The following is a 17,435-nucleotide window of genomic DNA, read 5'->3' as shown; positions in this document are numbered from 1 at the left end:
ATGAAGCTGTAAATATGAGCTGAGCTGGATACCTGACTAAGCAAAAGAGAATGATTTTAATCACCTGCCCTACACCACTGATCCCTTTCATGTGCATTCTCAGAACACCAATTTGCTTCTGTCAATTGGCTTTGACCATTTAGAATTGTAAATAATTTCCTTTTGGTGAGGTGGATACCTCAGTACCCTGGGGTACTGAGTCTCAAGGCTGTTATTTGTTATTGTCATTTGATAATAATTACGTTTTTATGAAAATAATAGGTAACCACTGTAGGCTGTTAGAAACAGCTCAGAGCAAAATGATATAAACCACACAAGCCTTATTGCCAATAATAATTTGAATCTTTACTGCAGTAAAGGGAGTGATCCAGATGACAATGCTAGTTACAACCAGCTCCTTGAAGCTACAACAGAGTACATAATTTATAGTCCTTTTCCGGTCAAAATCCCTCCCCCGTTCATCACTGACTGAATTACTAGGGGGTTACTTTCTTACCCAACCGCCTACAACATATTAGTCTTTGATGTTCCCCCACTCTATACATGCATCCCATGTACATGCAAAAGAGTGTATTAACTATGCAAGGCATGTCAGTTATTATTAATGTGCTAACTAAGCATGTGCCTTAAAGTGTGAGCTTTTACCATTCTTTACTGCAAGTGCAGCCTATTTATCCATGGATTTTTTATCTGCAGATTTCTCTCAACTCGAATGGGGTGGGGGAACCAAAAGTCACACACACCTCTGCCCTGCGCTGGCCTCTGCTCCGTTTCCAGACAGCCCAAAACACTGCAAAAAGGCTCTGCCTTGCCCAGGCAGGGAAATAGCCCTGGAAGAGGTTTCCCTTGTAAAGGAACAGTAACACTCCTGGAGCCCCTGAGCCAGCAAAGAGGCTGAAGGGGGGGGGGCTGAAAATCTCTGTAGCCAGAACACGTGCAGCAAGGTGGAGCTCACTTACTCACTCTCACTCACACAGGGACAGGTGTGGTAGCAACAGAGGGGATTGCTTTAACAAACCCAGGGAGTGTTTGCCAAATTCCTCCCTCATTGCAATGGTGCAGGCAATCACAGACACAAGCTGGAAATGGAAAAGGTGCAAAAGAGAGCAACTAAGATGATTACGGGGCTGGGGCACCTTTCTTATGAGGAAAGGCTACGGTGTTTGGGCCTCTTCAGCCTAGAAAAGAGACGCTTGAGGGGGGACATGATTGAGACATACAAAATTATGCAGGGGATGGACAGAGTGGATAGGGAGATGCTCTTTACACTCTCACATAATACCAGAACCAGGGGACATCCACTAAAATTGAGTGTTGGGCGGGTTAGGACAGACAAAAGAAAATATTTCTTTACTCAGCGTGTGGTCGGTCTGTGGAACTCCTTGCCACAGGATGTGGTGCTGGCGTCTAGCCTAGACGCCTTTAAAAGGGGATTGGACGAGTTTCTGGAGGAAAAATCCATTATGGGGTACAAGCGATGATGTGTATGCGCAACCTCCTGATTTTAGGAATGGGTTAAGTCAGAATGCCAGATGTAGGGGAGAGCACCAGGATGAGGTCTCTTGTTATCTGGTGTGCTCCCTGGGGCATTTGGTGGGCCGCTGTGAGATACAGGAAGCTGGACTAGATGGGCCTATGGCCTGATCCAGTGGGGCTGTTCTTATATTCTTAAGCAACCCCCCCATGGTGCAGGCTATCACAGACACAAGCAAGCCTTCCCACCAAGCAAAGCATGAGAGATAGCCTACAATCCTCTCCATGCTTTCCTGGGACTAAGCCCCATTGACTGGAATGGGGCTTATTTCTGAGTAGAAATGCATACGGCTGGACTCTTAAAAGATCAGCATCCCATGTGAAAGAAGCCGGGCAGCTGGGAGGGCTGAGTATTGAGGGGAGGGGATTGATAACAGCTGCCTTAGTTTCCTTCCATCAGGAAGTGTCAGGCTGCAGTGTACTTGCATATCCCTATGGAATTTAGCATAGCATGTTTTTTGTTAATTGCACCGAGTCATGGAATGGAACTAATGCAGATAAATAGGCTCCACCTGTACTTTGTTTACATTTAGGTTTAATTGGGTGGCATTTGAAGCATCTAACTTTATCTAGTCTTCCCTATCCCTTAAGTATATTTTCAGTCTCTCAGTGCTCTGTTTACATAAAGAATATTTGCAATGCCAACCATCTCTAAGAGTAATAGCTTTGGCCAAGCTAAGTGCTTTCTAACTTAAGGCTACAGGTTCTGCTTCAAATCATAAGTCATAAATTCCATATTATGAATTCTATCTCTCTCAAGGCCATCTGTTAAAGAAAAGAGAAAGACTCCATGAATAAGGTCCTTCTACTTCATTCCACCCTGGGTAATTTTAAAAAAAAGGAATAATATTTGGCTTGCAATTGCACTGCTTTCTTCAACAAACACTTTGTGATTTTTTTTAAAGACTGTTCAACAACACTCTGATCCTGCTGTTCTTTTTTCAGATGTTCAGGCCTGTGCTTATGAACACATAAGCTGGCATTTGATAGGGATGAGCTCTACACCAGAGATCTTCTCCATTCATTTCAATGGACAAACTCTGGAGCAAAACCGCCAGAGAATATCAACGGTCAGCCTTGTGGGAGGTGCATCTGCAACAGCAAACATGACCGTGAGCCAGACGGGAAAGTGGCTGATATCTTCTCTGGTCCAAAAGCATCTGCAAGGCAAGGCAATCGTTATTTTGCAAGCATTTATGCAGACAAGCCTTTTTCTCTTATAAGGAAACGTACAGAATTCCCAAAATCATCTTAGGGTGCAATCCTAACCAACTTTCCAGCTCTGAGATAGCTGTGCCAATGTGGCGTGCACGGCACCCTGCAGTGGGGAGGCAGTCAAGGGGGCCTCCTCAAGGTAAGGGCATGCTTGTTACCTTACCTTGGGCCTGCATTGTGGCTAGCTCAGTGCTGGAGAGTTGGTTAGGATTGCACCCACAGCTGTGAAAGAAGCACTAGGAGAAAAGAATAACACATAGGTTAAAACTGCAGTTTGCAAAGTGACCATAGAGCAACAAGAAATATCTGCAACTACAATCATGTTTTATGTGGGTTGGTGGCATGAGCCAACCTGAAATATGATCCTGTGTGTGCTGGTGCCGAACTATAAATGGCCCATCATCAGCAGGGAACCCTTGTGTGAAGTACTGGGCTGGCCTTGCCTAGAACGGTAGCAAATGCTTCATGGATTACTTTCTAGTGGACTTGATGGAAGGACTGTGAACGCCAGATGGACAGAAGAAAGATTGACGTCTTTTGTAGGCCTCTTTGAGTATTCAAAATTTAAAATGAACACCTTAATTTTCATCTGGCCGGTCTGAAAGATAGCATGACACTTTCTCATTCTGTTTCTTAACAGTCATTTTCTTTCTTCTGCCTTGTGTTTTCAAATTAGCTGGAATGTATGGTTATCTCAACATAGAAGACTGTGGAAATGCAGACACCTTAACAAGTAAATTAAGACTAAAAGAACAGCGAATGATTAATAACTGGGATTATTTCATAGCTGCAGAAGAAATTGTTTGGGATTATGCACCAGAAATTCCTGAGAACATTGATCGGTAAGACAGTATTTTGGTTGAGAGTTGTAGTGAGCCTGGCTCTCATGATTTTACACTCACTTACTTGGAAATGAGTTTGATTGAGCTTAGTGGGACTTACTTTTGAGTAAATATGCATAGGAGTATGCTGTTAAAACATTGCAACTCTGCCCTGCTTAATTAATTTCAGGCCTTGGTTCTGCATTAGAAACATGGTCTGTAGTCCCCCTACCTTCAGGAGCAAGCAGTGCAGTCTACATTCTTGGTTCTTTAAATCTCCATATCTCTATGGAAAGGAAAAAATACTCCTTCTCTGTGAGACAAGGAAAACAAAGTAGGGACAGAAGTATTGGATACTTAGGAAATGTCCCAGGTATGGCAGAACTGCGTATAACTACTGAAACTTTCTTTCTTTCTTTCTCTTTCTTTCTTTCTTTCTTTCAAGCTCTTATCAGTTCAGTTTCTCCATAAATGCTGTGGTTCTGCTATGCTGAATGAGTACAATAAATTGAACTTGATGTCATTTTTGTTTTGAGATTGACGGTTTGCGTTGTTTTAATGTACCTCTTGTGCAAGAGTGACACAACCCAGAATGTCCCAGACAAAATTCATCTGGAACAGGCCAGAAGAGATACCCAATAACTCAGGATTGTACAAATAATAATGAGAAGTTTTAGGGATGCATGAGAACAATATTTTGGAAATACTTGTGCAGTATTGCTGTTTTATTAAACCTTCCCAGTCAGTGTGTTTTTAACAGAGATGGGGATGACCTGTCCTAAGGCATCAAACAAAGTCACACTCGCACACTAGGTGGAAGCGACAGAATGAGCCGCAAAACTTATCCAGACTCTCCATTTTGAGACCTATTCCAAACTGAAATGGCTTTACAAAAAAAGGGGGGGCTGGAATGCCAGCTTTCCAGCAGCTTGGTAACATGTACAGAACTCTTTTTGCTTCTCTATACATATGCTCACATGAAAGATTTTGCACAACCCTGTCTTTGTGGTTTCTTCAGATTACCACAGTGGATATAAATCATTTTGTTTTATGGAGTAAAAAGATTTGTTTTCAGCTACAGAGGCTTTTATGGTTTTTGGGAGCACATCTCCCTACAGAGTAGATTTTACTGAGGCCTACTTTATGTTTTCTTTCCTTGTCTTTAAAGAGAATATAGAGTTCAGCATCTGGACAGTTTTTCAAATATCATTGGCAAGAAGTATAAAAAAGCTGTCTTCAAGCAGTATAAAGATGCCACCTTCAGCAAACGTGCAGAAATCACTCGTCCCAAAGAAGTTGGAATTCTTGGACCTGTTATCAGAGCTGAAGTCATGGATACGGTTACGGTAAGTGATGAAGATCAAATTAAGAGAATTTTAAATGTACATATTGCAATATTCTGCTAGTGCTTTCAGGTATAATAGTAGGGCTTCTATTTGATATACTGTTGGGTAACCAAAATTACTCATTATTCATATTTACTATATGTCTCTAGTGTAGCTCTATGTTGATATAAGCCCAGTGCTTTTTTTGTAAATAAAAAGGTGCAGGAACTCACAACTTATTTATTTATTTATTTATTTATAAACCATTTTTTATTGGAGAAATAAAATATTTTTTATGTGCTTCCCCCCTAAAGATGAACTTACTTCTGAGTAGACATGCATAGGATTGGGCTGTCAATCTCCACATCCCCTTCCCCCTAGCTACTTTTTCTACACATGGGGAAAAATACTGTACAGGTGCACTTGTAGCGTGTAGTATGTAGTGTGGCACTACTTCGAGGAGAGGAAGCAGTGAATGGATTCCGGAAAATGGCTTACATGAGTTCCATGTAATAAAATTACTCTAAGCAACTGTGGGAGTAAGGACAAAAAAGGAAGTCTTACACGAGAGGGGTCCTTAGGTGCACACAGAAACAGCTACGTTTGCAAACAAGCTATTAAATATGGTTTAATTCAGGTGTCAGAATACTATGTGTCTTTGGGAAGGCACTTGGCATGCAATTGCATGTTCTCTGCTGCCCTGAGCAGCTGCTGTGCATTGCTGGAGAGGAGCTGCAAATGCTGGCTGGTGGAGGGCATGCTTGTAGGACAAGGATGAGGAGGATCTCTGACAAGGCTGGACAGCACGTTGTACACACAGAGAATCCCTTTTCACCTGCCCTTAGCATGTGAAAACGGTGCAGATATATATCTGTCAGGATTAAGAGCCCAATCCTAGGTATGTCTACTCTGAAGTAACTCTCATTCTAGTCAATGGAGCTAACTCCCAGGAAAGTGCCTAGGATTGCAGCCTGTTCTGCCAAATTCTCGACTCCTGCCGACCACGGCAATTTGTCCCATCCAAATATCCCAACTCCCTTTTAATGCCCGCTTTTTGGCTAATTAACACCCTCCTTTTCCAAGAAGCACAGCTGCAGTGTGCAATGGAATGAACACAGAACTCCTTATCTATAGCAAATAACAAGAATTTATTGCTACAAACACAGCCACTCCCTGCAAGTCCCCTTGCCCAGAGGCTTTCCCTCCCCAAAACTCCACTTAACTCCGGGGGTAACGTCTGAAGCCTCCAAGTCCAATCCGTCTCCAAAACACAGTCCAGTCTTCTGCAGTAGAGTTCCTCCTCTCCAGCAGTGTGTCTCCTCCAGCAGGGTCCTGGCAGTCCTCTCTTCCTGTAGGTCTGGGTCAGGTAGCCCTCTTGGTCGGCTTCCGGCTGGGTCAGCATCCTGCTTGGCCAGCCCTTTGCTCCTTCTGAAGCTGCCTTTTATCCTGCAGCCCCTTGTTAAATCCAAATCCAGCTCAGCTGTGAGAAGTCCAAGTTAGGCTCAGCTGAGCCATCTCTTCAGTCCATTCAAAGTCTCATCAAGGTCAAATGAAGCTCAGGTGTCCATCAGAGTCTCCATTGGCCTTGATTGATTACAGCTGTGGAGCCAGCCCTGCCCTTCCCAGAGCTGTCAAACAGCTGTCAAAACATGGGATCACTGTCAACACCACATCATCCACCTGATGATCTTCTGATCTTCCATTACACAGCCTAAGAGCCCAATCCTATGCATGTCTACTCAGAAGTCCACTTTAGTGAATGGGGCTTACTGTGGATAGGATGGCAGCCTCAGAGCCCAATCCTGTGCCTGTCTACTCAGAAGTCAGTCCCATTAGAGTCAATGGGGCTTCCTCCCAGGAAAGTGTGGAGAGGACTGCAGCCTCAGAGCCAAAGCCTATGGCTACTCAGAAGTCAGTCCCATTAGAGGCAGTGGAGCTTCCTCCCAGGAAAGTGTGGAGAGGACTGCAGCCACAGAGCCCTTCTTCTGCCTGTCTACTCAGGCTGCAAAGCTATGACACTTTCCTGGGAGTAAGCCTCATTGAACACAAAGAAACTTACTTCTGAGTAGACATGCTTGGGCTCTCACGCTGCAAGGCTATGCACCCTTTCCCAGGAGCAAGCCCCATTGAGCACAATGAGACATTCTTCTGAGTAGACATGTCTAGGCTTGCGCTGCAGATTGGCACGGGGGCTGCACCAGCCAGCTTCCTTCCCCTCCTCCTCCGCCAAGCCAGTACCTGGGCGTTCCGTGGGTGCCGCAGCCCGTCTCCCTGGCTGTCCATCCTCCTCCTCGGCATCGGCGCGTGTCCCCCACGCCCTCCACCGGCTTGGAAGTTGCGCGGGGAAGCAGAGCGCGTGGGGAGGGGAGGTGGGCTGGGCTCAGGCGAGAGCTTGGAGATCGGGGCAGGAGGGGGTCGTTGTGCGGTCAGGCAGGGGCCAGGCACCCACCCACCCTGCACCCCCCAGCACCCACCCAGCGAATGCCTCTATTTTGCTCCCCCCCTCCTGGAATGCCTCCAAAGGGGAGGGGCCCCTGCAAAAAGGTGCCGGAACTCCGTCCCCCCCCCCCCCCCCCCCCCCCGCGTTCCATTAGAAAAAAAGCCCTGTATAAGCCTATGCACATAATTTTCCTGTGCAACTATTGATCTAATTGACCAAATATTTAGAAGTTCCACATGTGTAATTCTTGGACCATTATTTTTATAAAGGATCAGTGGCATCACTTGGTTTTGCATCTCCTGGTACAGGAGGCTGGCGCGTCAGCCCCATGATGGACCTTCTCCCATGCAGTGGGCAGGGCAATGCAGTGGGCAGGTGTGACGATGCACCATTGCCCCACCCAGCTGGTTTTTTAGCTATAACTTTTGATAGACTAGAGATATTTCAATGTGGTTTGTTTCATTGCATTCTGCATGAAATCATACTTCTAATGACATATAAGATGATAGTATTATTCAAAAATACCAAGATTTTAAAAATTTTAAATTTTTTTTGTGTGTCACCCCGCCCCATGTGCATTACCCAGTGCAGCCTGCCCCTCCCCCCAGTGATGCCACTGTAAAGGATGGGAGGCTTTGAAGTTGTGCTGGATTGTATTTACTTGGCATGCTGTTTTTAAAAAAGAAAATAGAAACTTTGCCTGATGTGTAATTGTTTTCCCTGGATGTGCCATAGCACAGCATTCCTATTTCCTACCTTTAATAATCTAGAGCCCTTTGAAACTCTTTATTGTGCTATTAGATTTCAGCTGTTGCAAGTTAAGCTAGGTCACACCTGTGTTTTTTAAAGTAAAAACAGCTCTAGGGGCAGTAGAATAGGGAGACAGTAGGATAGGATAGGTACAAACAATATTGCTATCTTATATGATCCAAATGTAGTTCCAAAGACCAAAAAGCTGGCTTTTTTTTTCCCCTCAAAGCTATAAATATTTCACAGGGGATAGGATTCTCAAGATTCTAAGTTCTCAAGATGCCCTACTCTCTGCTAGATTTTGGGCTTTGTATGCCCTCATGCTATTTGTTCAGAAAGAAAGGGGAAGAGGATCTCTCTCATACACACATTAATCATAGTATGTAATACGTGAAGATAAATCTGAGGATGAGAAAGGTGGTACAATATATAAATTCACAAATAAATAAATAATAAACATGTAATTTGGCCCACAGTTTCAGGCAAGCTTTTGAGTTCTCCAGAACTTGCATTGTGAAACTGGCAGAGCAGGTGAGGCTATGTCCATCAAGGGTTAAACAAGCTGCTATGTGGAGGAAGAGCACTGCTGCCCAATCACCATTATAGCCATACCCCTTGGCATCTATAAACCAGGCAGCAGCCTCTATGGTCTCCAAAAAGATTGAGAAACACTGAGCTAGACATATTGTAAGAGCCCAGAAGTTTGGAGTTGAAAATGAAGTTTAGGAAGAGTATTACAAACTTAATTACTGGCATATTCACAGCTGCTACACACTGATTCAGGATGCATGCTAAGCTTCTCCAACAAAGAATAATGGCTGTTCCCCTTTTTTAGACAATATACAGTAAAATCTAAAATAGAAAAACAGGTACTCTTTACATTCCCAGCGCTAATTAAAGTGCACAAGAACCCAATCCTATGCATGTTTACTCAGAAATAAGCTCCATTATATTCAATGGGGATTACTCCCTGGTAAGAATGGATAGGACTGCAGGCTGTGGTGGAGCGGCAGTCACTGGCACCTTCTCAAGGTATGGGAACATGTGTTCCCTTACCACAGAGCTGCACTGTGGCTACACTGGAGCTGGAAAGTCAGATAGGATTGGGCCCTTGGTCTCTCCAAGAGCAGTGAAGGTCTTTTACCGAAACAAATGTGATAACAGCAATGGTGCTTTCCTTGATAACAGTCTGCTTGTGTTTAAAAGTGCTGCAACATAATTCTAAAATCCTGGTATAAAAACTAGCATTGTTGTTGAGCTCATGGCTATTTGCATTTCAAACAGATCACCTTCAAAAATATGGCCAGTCGACCCTATAGTATTTATGTGCATGGAGTAACACTTTCAAAGGCAGCAGAAGGAGCTGTTTATCCTTCAGATTCCAAAGGTCAGTTATTAATATTTCTTACTTAGATTCTTTTTCTGCTGTTCTTACTGCTCATTCCTATGCATGTCTACTCAAAAATAAGTCACATTGCGTTCAATGGGGCTTACTCCCAGGAAACTGCATAGGATTGCAACCTTATGCATATTTATCTTTCTTGCGTGGCTTTAATAAAACGATAATCCTTCTAGGCGGGCTTCTAAGATAATTACAGAGCATGTAGCAGCCAGACATACTACGAACATGCATGGAAAGCAGGCAGAATTAGCAGGACAGTTAACAGTGGGAGAGGGCATGGAAGTGAGCCTGAGGGCCCAATCCTATCCCACTTTTCAGCACTGATGCAGCCATGCAAACGGGGCATGTGCTGCATCTGGTGGTGAGGGAGCAGTCACAGAGGCCTCCTCAAGGGAAGGGAGCAAATGTTAATTTGGGTGCTGCATTGCAGCTCAATGGTACTAGAAAGTTGGATAAGATTGGGCCCTGATGAGAGTTTCCGCTCTATTGCTCATCTGCTAAATGACAAACTGAGGGTCATGCGTTGTATGAATACAGATGTTGTTCAATAAATTATTCTAGTGTGCAAAAGTAGCTGGGAGGAGAGCAGATCAGGCCTGGGAAGGGGGCGGGTTTGGCAGCAGCCACACTCACCAAATCCTGACCCCCTCCTTGTTGGGCCTGATCCGCCTTCATAGGTCAACGCAAACTCGTGCCTTTCATATCACTGGTGCAGGTTCAGGTTGATGCGCCAAGCCAGTAGGACTTATCCTGTGGGAAGATAATAACTGCTCCCTTACCCCAAGGAGACCTCCTGAGGCTGAAACTCCCCTGTAGGATTCTGCAGACGCAGTTTTGGCAGCACTGCATCGTCACACAGGGAATGGCAGTAGATTGGGTTGCAAGTTAGATTCATCCAAAGTCTTCTCGCTCTATAGAGTAACTGGCTTCCATTTTCTGTATGATCTTATTCCTTTTATGTTAACTTCAGAGAACAGCACTCATGGTAAAGCAGTCCAACCCGGAGAAACCTACACGTATAAGTGGTCTGTACTTGACACTGATGAACCCACGACAGAGGATGCTGAGTGTGTCACCAGATCTTACCATAGTGCTGTGGATGTTACAAGAGATATTGCCTCTGGACTGATTGGACCCCTTCTGATTTGTAAGCGCAAGGCACTCGACAAGAAGGGGATACAGGTACTATCAGTAATTCAAAAACCACCGTCTAGTAATACCTTTATTAGAGCAGCACGCTTTCAAATTTCCATAATTCTTTGTCAGGCTGGATGTTAAGCAAAGCAAAAGTGTGAGGCCGGGGGAGGGGGATTGGCCATGGTGTTATAATCTTAAAGTCCAACAGTCTTAAGATGTAGTGCAGAAGTTGCTACACCTGCAGACTAAAACTGCTTAGCACCACCAGATGTAAGCTAATGATTTCAGGATGCATGTAGGGGTTCAGGGACAAAGATGTACAGGTAGTGGATTGGGGGGTGCAGTAAACTGGTTGTGGTGGTGAGCCTGCATGCATTTAGTCTTCCTCCACTGCCTACCCTTTGTTGAATAGTCATTCAATGTCCTCCACAGAAGAAGTTCTGTCTTTTGAAGTCAAAAGTATTTGTGATGAACTTCCTTGGCAATTTCCCACTTACATATGTGCTGAGTTGTAAAATGCTATAGTCACTGTTCTCTGTTGGTTCAGTAACATCTATACCATCTCCTGTGTTCTGGCCACCACATAGCAGAGGTTCTCACACATTCAGCACTGGGACCCACTTTTGGTTGGTTGACAACCTTCAGTCTCGAAAGACTATGGTATATAAGCCTTCCCTTGTTGGCAGCCTTCAGTCTCGAAAGACTATGGTATCGCGGTCTGAATGGTGGTTCTGGAACAGCGTCTAGTGTGGCTGAAAAGGCCAATTTGGGAGCGATAATCCCTTCCACACTGGGAGCAAGTGCAGTATAAGCCTACAGCACCCGGTATTCCCAGGCAGTCTCCCATCCAAGTACTAACCAGGCCTGACCCTGCTTAGTTTCCGAGTTCAGATGAGATCGGGCATCTACAAGGTAACAGACCCACTTTTAAAAAATGAGTATCTGTCAGGACCCACTTGATGTGATGTCATGACCGGAAGTGACATCATCAAGCAGGAAAATTTTTAACAATCCTAGGCTGCAATCCTACCCACACTTAACCAGGAGTAAGTCCCACTGGCTATCATTGTAAAAAGATTATACGTAGTAGCTTGTTAAAAGTATAAGTCTGTACAGGTTCCCAAATACAGTCACATACCATGGTAGCATCAAGTCTAATATATTAAAAATAAATATTGAAATTAATGGGGACCCACCTGAAATTGGCTTGCGACCCACCTAGTTGGTCCCAACCCACAGTTTGAGAAACACTGCCACGTACGATTAAGTCCAGGGTCATCCTAGCACATTTTGCTGCCTGAAACTACACCTCATGCTCCTTTCTTCCTTCTCCTTTTCCTTTCTTTCTGTTAAAATCACGCTGCCATTGTTTTCTTTCTTCCAAATCTCTCCCCTTTCTTTCACTTTCCATGAAATCATTGCCTCTTCCTTTATATCTTCCTATATATCTTTACATCTGCCTAGGGGAGCAGATAAACATTTCCATTTGTTTCTCTCTGTCTATATATGTAAGAATACTATGCAATTTGTGAGTATGTAAGTGAGTGGAACAGCAGCCCCTAGTATGGAAGTGCTACTGGCATGGGTGGGAAATGCCAGAAAAGAAGTTACTCAGAAGCTGATGTAGGTCAACAGCAAGAATAAACTTTTTCTAGTTAGTTTAGATTAGGATCCAATAAACAAATAAAAAGCAAAGTACAAACTAGGACAAAAACCCTAAAACAACATGAAGGGATAGAAGACAATCTCATCCAGCTGGCCCTAACTAGACTTGTTTCCCTACCAGCCAAGATTCAGACTGATGCAAAGTCCATCCAGGTCTGAGTCCAGTACTTAGGATCTATGTCCAGGCAGTGTCACTTCTCTCTGAATATTCATCTCCTCTCTTCCTGGCAGGTGCAGCCCACTGAGGCTGTGGCTTCAAGCAGCAGCAGCGGTGTGAGGGAGGAGGCAAGTGGATCCCCCTGGCCTGCCCCTCTTTTTTGCTCAAGCAAGCAAGAGGAGGATGGGGGAAGGGTGGCTTATTTTCTCCTCCAGTGCTGCTGCCAAAAATTGCAGTGGCAGTGCTGAAGGAGGAAATAAGGGCTGCTACAAAGCAGGAGAGCCATCAGGAAGAGGATTGTTGCCTCCTCGTCTCCTCTACCACCTAGTGCTTCTTTAAAATACACAGCATAGACATAGTAAATGCACTGTCAAAAAGTTATTTCAGAGTGTTTGTAGCAGGTAGCAAGGCAGTGAACTTATTTAAAAATAAAGGTGTGTCTGTTCCCAAAACCCTTATCAAAACCCCACTCATATCTTTATTTGAGCTCCTGATTGATCCAGTCCTTACTGCTCCTTGAGCTACAGAGAGTGTCCCTGACCTTTTTGGCTGAAATGACATCAGCTCCCACTGGCTCTCTTCCCCGATTCCAGCTAGAGCGGCCTGCAGCCAATAGTCTTGGGGAGAACCCCACCTTCTTGGGATGGCCAATTGTTAATATGCCTGCCCCAGATACCCAACTCGACTTCAATTCATCTGATCTACCTACCTGGCCCCCTGTGATGCCAATGGAGATCATACAGATAATAGATCAGTTGAAATCAGGGAAAGCTGCCGGACCGGATCTAATACCTCCTGAACTTTTAAAATGTGACCCTGAGTGGTGGGCTCGCTTGCTTGCACCCCTCTTCACAACGATCAATAGGACTGGCTTAGTTCCCAAAGATTGGGTCTCGGCAACAATCATCCCAGTTTTTAAAAAGGGTGACCCTAATCTCCCTGCGAATTACCGGCCTATCAGCTTGCTCTCTGTAATAGGCAAAATTTATGCTAAATACCTAAATAATAAGCTTTTTACCTGGACCAACTCTAAGGATATCCTAGGTCCTGAGCAATCAGGATTTTGTCGGGGCAAATCAACAATGGATAACTGTTTAATTTTATCTCACCCAGTCTATAAACAGATTAAGAAAGCCAAGGCAAGACTCTATGTGGCTTTCCTTGATCTAAGAGCTGCGTTTGATTCCATTGATAGAGATCTTCTTTGGTCTAAATTAGCCAGCATGGGGATTGATAAAAGACTATTGATGTTAATTAAGATCTTATATTCTAACACATCATGTAAAGTTAGATATACCAGGAGTGGTAGCCTCACACACCCCATTGCTATAAACAAAGGGGTTAAGCAGGGATGCATTTTGGCTCCCATGCTATTTAACCTGTTCCTGAATGATTTAGCCCCAGCCTTGAAGACAGTGGATAGTCACTGCCCGATACTTGGGTCCCATCCAGTGCCGCTATTACTGTATGCGGATGATGCGGCTCTTATTTCTCGAACAAGAATTGGCTTAAAACGTCTACTCAATCAATCTATAGAGTATTTTACATCCAACAAGTTACAGATTAACTACTCTAAATCTAAAATCATGGTGTTTGCCAACAATTGGAAACCATTTAAATGGTCATTTATGGGCAACAAAATGGAACAGGTAAAGACATTCAGATATTTAGGCATTAATTTCCACTATAAGCATTCGTGGGTTTCTCACCGTAATGCAGTCCTAAATGCATCAAAAATCTCATCCCTTGCAATTTCCCGGTTTTTTTTAGCCAAGGTAACAGATATGTCCCGGCTGCTTTAGAGGTATTCAAGGCTAAGGTACTTTCGCAAGTTCTTTATGGCTGTCCAATCTGGCATAAGGCCTTGAATCATTCAACTGAGAGCATATTGACTGGGTCAATTTGTGTTCTGGTCACGATAAGGAAACCGGATTTCCTTAACCGGATTTCCTAAATGACTGTGGCTTAGATCAGCTAGTCAAGGAGCCCACCAGAGGACAGGTGACTCTGGATTTAATTTTGTGCGGTACGCAGGACCTGGTTAGAGATGTAAACGTTACTGAGCCATTGGGGAACAGTGATCATGCTGCGATCCGTTTTGATGTGCACGTTGGGGGAAGAATACCAAGCAAATCTCTAACAAAAACCCTTGACTTCCGACGGGCGGACTTCCCTCAAATGAGGAGGCTGGTTAGAAGGAGGTTGAAAGGGAGGGTAAAAAGAGTCCAGTCTCTCCAGAGTGCATGGAGGCTGCTTAAAACAACAGTAATAGAGGCCCAGCAGAGGTGTATACCGCAAAGAAAGAAGGGTTCCACTAAATCCAGGAGAGTGCCCGCATGGCTAACCAGCCAAGTTAGAGAGGCTGTGAAGGGCAAGGAAGCTTCCTTCCGTAAATGGAAGTCTTGCCCTAATGAAGAGAATAAAAAGGAACATAAACTGTGGCAAAAGAAATGTAAGAAGGTGATAGGGGAGGCCAAGCGAGACTATGAGGAACGCATGGCCAGCAACATTAAGGGGAATAATAAAAGCTTCTTCAAATATGTTAGAAGCAGGAAACCCGCCAGAGAAGCGGTTGGCCCCCTGGATGGTGAGGGAGGGAAAGGGGAGATAAAAGGAGACTTAGAGATGGCAGAGAAATTAAATGAGTTCTTTGCATCTGTCTTCACGGCAGAAGACCTCGGGCAGATACCGCTGCCCGAACGGCCCCTCCTAACCGAGGAGTTAAGTCAGATAGAGGTTAAAAGAGAAGATGTTTCAGACCTCATTGATAAATTAAAGATCAATAAGTCACCGGGCCCTGATGGCATACACCCAAGGGTTATTAAGGAATTGAAGAATGAAGTTGCAGATCTCTTGACTAAGGTATGCAACTTGTCCCTCAAAACAGCCACGGTACCAGAAGATTGGAGGATAGCAAATGTCACGCCTATTTTTAAAAAGGGAAAGAGGGGGGACCCGGGAAACTATAGGCCGGTCAGCCTAACATCCATACCGGGTAAGATGGTGGAATGCCTCATCAAAGATAGGATCTCAAAACACATAGACGAACAGGCCTTGCTGAGGGAGAGTCAGCATGGCTTCTGTAAGGGTAAGTCTTGCCTCACGAACCTTATAGAATTCTTTGAAAAGGTCAACAGGCATGTGGATGCTGGAGAACCCGTGGACATTATATATCTGGACTTTCAGAAGGCATTTGACACGGTCCCTCACCAAAGGCTACTGAAAAAACTCCACAGTCAGGGAATTAGAGGACAGGTCCTCTCGTGGATTGAGAACTGGTTGGAGGCCAGGAAGCAGAGAGTGGGTGTCAATGGGCAATTTTCACAATGGAGAGAGGTGAAAAGCGGTGTGCCCCAAGGATCTGTCCTGGGACCGGTGCTTTTCAACCTCTTCATAAATGACCTGGAGACAGGGTTGAGCAGTGAAGTGGCTAAGTTTGCAGACGACACCAAACTTTTCCGAGTGGTGAAGACCAGAAGTGATTGTGAGGAGCTCCAGAAGGATCTCTCCAGACTGGCAGAATGGGCAGCAAAATGGCAGATGCGCTTCAATGTCAGTAAGTGTAAAGTCATGCACATTGGGGCAAAAAATCAAAACTTTAGATATAGGCTGATGGGTTCTGAGCTGTCTGTGACAGATCAGGAGAGAGATCTTGGGGTGGTGGTGGACAGGTCGATGAAAGTGTCGACCCAATGTGCGGCGGCAGTGAAGAAGGCCAATTCTATGCTTGGGATCATTAGGAAGGGTATTGAGAACAAAACGGCTAATATTATAATGCCGTTGTACAAATCGATGGTAAGGCCACACCTAGAGTATTGTGTCCAGTTCTGGTCGCCGCATCTCAAAAAAGACATAGTGGAAATGGAAAAGGTGCAAAAGAGAGCGACTAAGCTGATTACGGGGCTGGGGCACCTTCCTTATGAGGAAAGGCTACGGCGTTTGGGCCTCTTCAGCCTAGAAAAGAGACGCTTGAGGGGGGACATGATTGAGACATACAAAATTATGCAGGGGATGGACAGAGTGGATAGGGAGATGCTCTTTACACTCTCACATAATACCAGAACCAGGGGACATCCACTAAAATTGAGTGTTGGGCGGGTTAGGACAGACAAAAGAAAATATTTCTTTACTCAGCGCGTGGTTAGTCTGTGGAACTCCTTGCCACAGGATGTGGTGCTGGCGTCTAGCCTAGACGCCTTTAAAAGGGGATTGGATGAGTTTCTGGAGGAAAAATCCATTATGGGGTACAAGCCATGATGTGTATGCGCAACCTCCTGATTTTAGGAATGGGTTAAGTCAGAATGCCAGATGTAGGGGAGAGCACCAGGACGAGGTCTCTTGTTATCTGGTGTGCTCCCTGGGGCATTTGGTGGGCCGCTGTGAGATACAGGAAGCTGGACTAGATGGGCCTATGGCCTGATCCAGTGGGGCTGTTCTTATGTTCTTATGTTCTTAGCATACAGGCATCCTTCCTGCGGAGGATCTTGGGTTTTCCCAGATGTGTTCCATACTCTGCTATGTGTCTTGGAGTGGGTTTTATTAAACTCAAAACATTGGCTTGGTTGAGATCAGTAAAATTTTGGCTTGCAATCCTCTTCAGTGCTGCTCCATATGGGCTAATGTACCAGCTTCTGGCTGATCCAGTACTGCCTGTGGAGGTTGCGGATTTACTCACCAAGCTTAAATCGATAGGTCTAGACACAGCAAGCCTGAGTATGATTGGTTTAAGCGAAGCCTACAGGACTATCAAGGAAAGATTGCTCGATATTGAGCGTCAAGAGCTACTCTATGCAGCTAACACCATTTGCTCCCCTCTCCATCCGCACATCCCAGTCAGCTTTGGGAAGCCGGCTTCTTTCCTTTATCATCTGCAGTGCCCACAGGCTCGCAGAGCATTCTCCCTTGCGAGATGCAATGCCTTTCCATCAGCTCTGCTAGCGGGCAGGTTTAGTGGCATTCCCTACTCAGAAAGAGGATGTACCTGTGACAG

The 17,435-nt window shown here is 44.8% G+C and overlaps 1 protein-coding gene and 1 pseudogene across 1 annotated transcript in view; one reads left to right on the top strand and one right to left on the bottom strand.

Moving 5' to 3' along the window:
* LOC136648579 (coagulation factor V-like) overlaps positions 1-17,435 on the top strand; it is a gene marked incomplete at its 5' end in the record, with an annotated part of 40,069 nt that overhangs the window by 1,696 nt on the left and 20,938 nt on the right. Inside the window, 5 exons of the mRNA XM_066624696.1 lie at positions 2,479-2,700; positions 3,425-3,590; positions 4,738-4,915; positions 9,369-9,471; positions 10,457-10,668. Of these exons, the coding sequence (XP_066480793.1) occupies positions 2,479-2,700; positions 3,425-3,590; positions 4,738-4,915; positions 9,369-9,471; positions 10,457-10,668 (881 nt within the window). The remainder of the gene's footprint in view (positions 1-2,478; positions 2,701-3,424; positions 3,591-4,737; positions 4,916-9,368; positions 9,472-10,456; positions 10,669-17,435) is intronic.
* LOC136650837 (5S ribosomal RNA) lies at positions 11,434-11,552 on the bottom strand (annotated as a pseudogene).

Source organism: Tiliqua scincoides, chromosome 4 (assembly GCF_035046505.1).
Source record: "Tiliqua scincoides isolate rTilSci1 chromosome 4, rTilSci1.hap2, whole genome shotgun sequence".
Lineage (NCBI taxonomy): Eukaryota > Metazoa > Chordata > Lepidosauria > Squamata > Scincidae > Tiliqua > Tiliqua scincoides.
Note: the sequence above shows the minus strand (reverse complement) of the source record. Positions and strands in the feature narration are given on the sequence as shown.